Source organism: Penaeus monodon, chromosome 27, assembly GCF_015228065.2.
Source record: "Penaeus monodon isolate SGIC_2016 chromosome 27, NSTDA_Pmon_1, whole genome shotgun sequence".
NCBI lineage: Eukaryota > Metazoa > Arthropoda > Malacostraca > Decapoda > Penaeidae > Penaeus > Penaeus monodon.
This window is the reverse complement of record NC_051412.1, coordinates 2,386,925-2,387,404: the sequence shown is the minus strand read 5'-3', so window position 1 is coordinate 2,387,404 and position 480 is coordinate 2,386,925. Positions and strand designations below refer to the sequence as shown.

Here is a 480-nt window from a genome sequence, read left to right as displayed (position 1 = left end):
TTTAGAAATTGAAAAAAATGGCGCCCCCCCCCCAGCGCGTGGGAAGCCTGACCCGTGATGGCGTTGTAGCCGCTCTGTCCTCCTGACGGGCCGATCTGCGCGTAGAAGACCCCGTCGGCGGGCTCGTAGCAGGGCACGGGCGGGATGTACCAGGCGTTGTTGGTGGGCGGCGCGGGCGGGGGCGTGGCGGGGCCGGACACGAGGCCTCCGCCGGCGCCCTGCTCCTCCGGCAGCGGGCAGTTCCACTTGGGTGTCCGGCCGAAGTCGATGAACATGTCGCCTGCGGGAGCCACGGGAAGGTTCAGGAGCTTTAGAGAGATTGTCTGCAGTTTGGGATTTTTTTGTACAGATTAAATGTGAGGATTATATTTTTGTCTTATTTATTTTTTCGCTTTATTTTGTAGAGATAAGCAGTGAGATTAGCCTATTAGCTTTACCCTCCCTTTTGTAAGTAAATAAGGGAAACCACTACCCTCATAT

The 480-nt window shown here is 55.6% G+C and overlaps 1 protein-coding gene across 1 annotated transcript in view; it reads right to left on the bottom strand.

The window, feature by feature from the left end:
* LOC119590534 (protein Skeletor, isoforms B/C-like) overlaps positions 1-480 on the bottom strand; it is a gene marked incomplete at its 5' end in the record, with an annotated part of 50,087 nt that overhangs the window by 12,219 nt on the left and 37,388 nt on the right. The window contains 1 exon segment of the mRNA XM_037939180.1: positions 53-280. Coding sequence (XP_037795108.1) covers positions 53-280 — 228 coding nt within the window.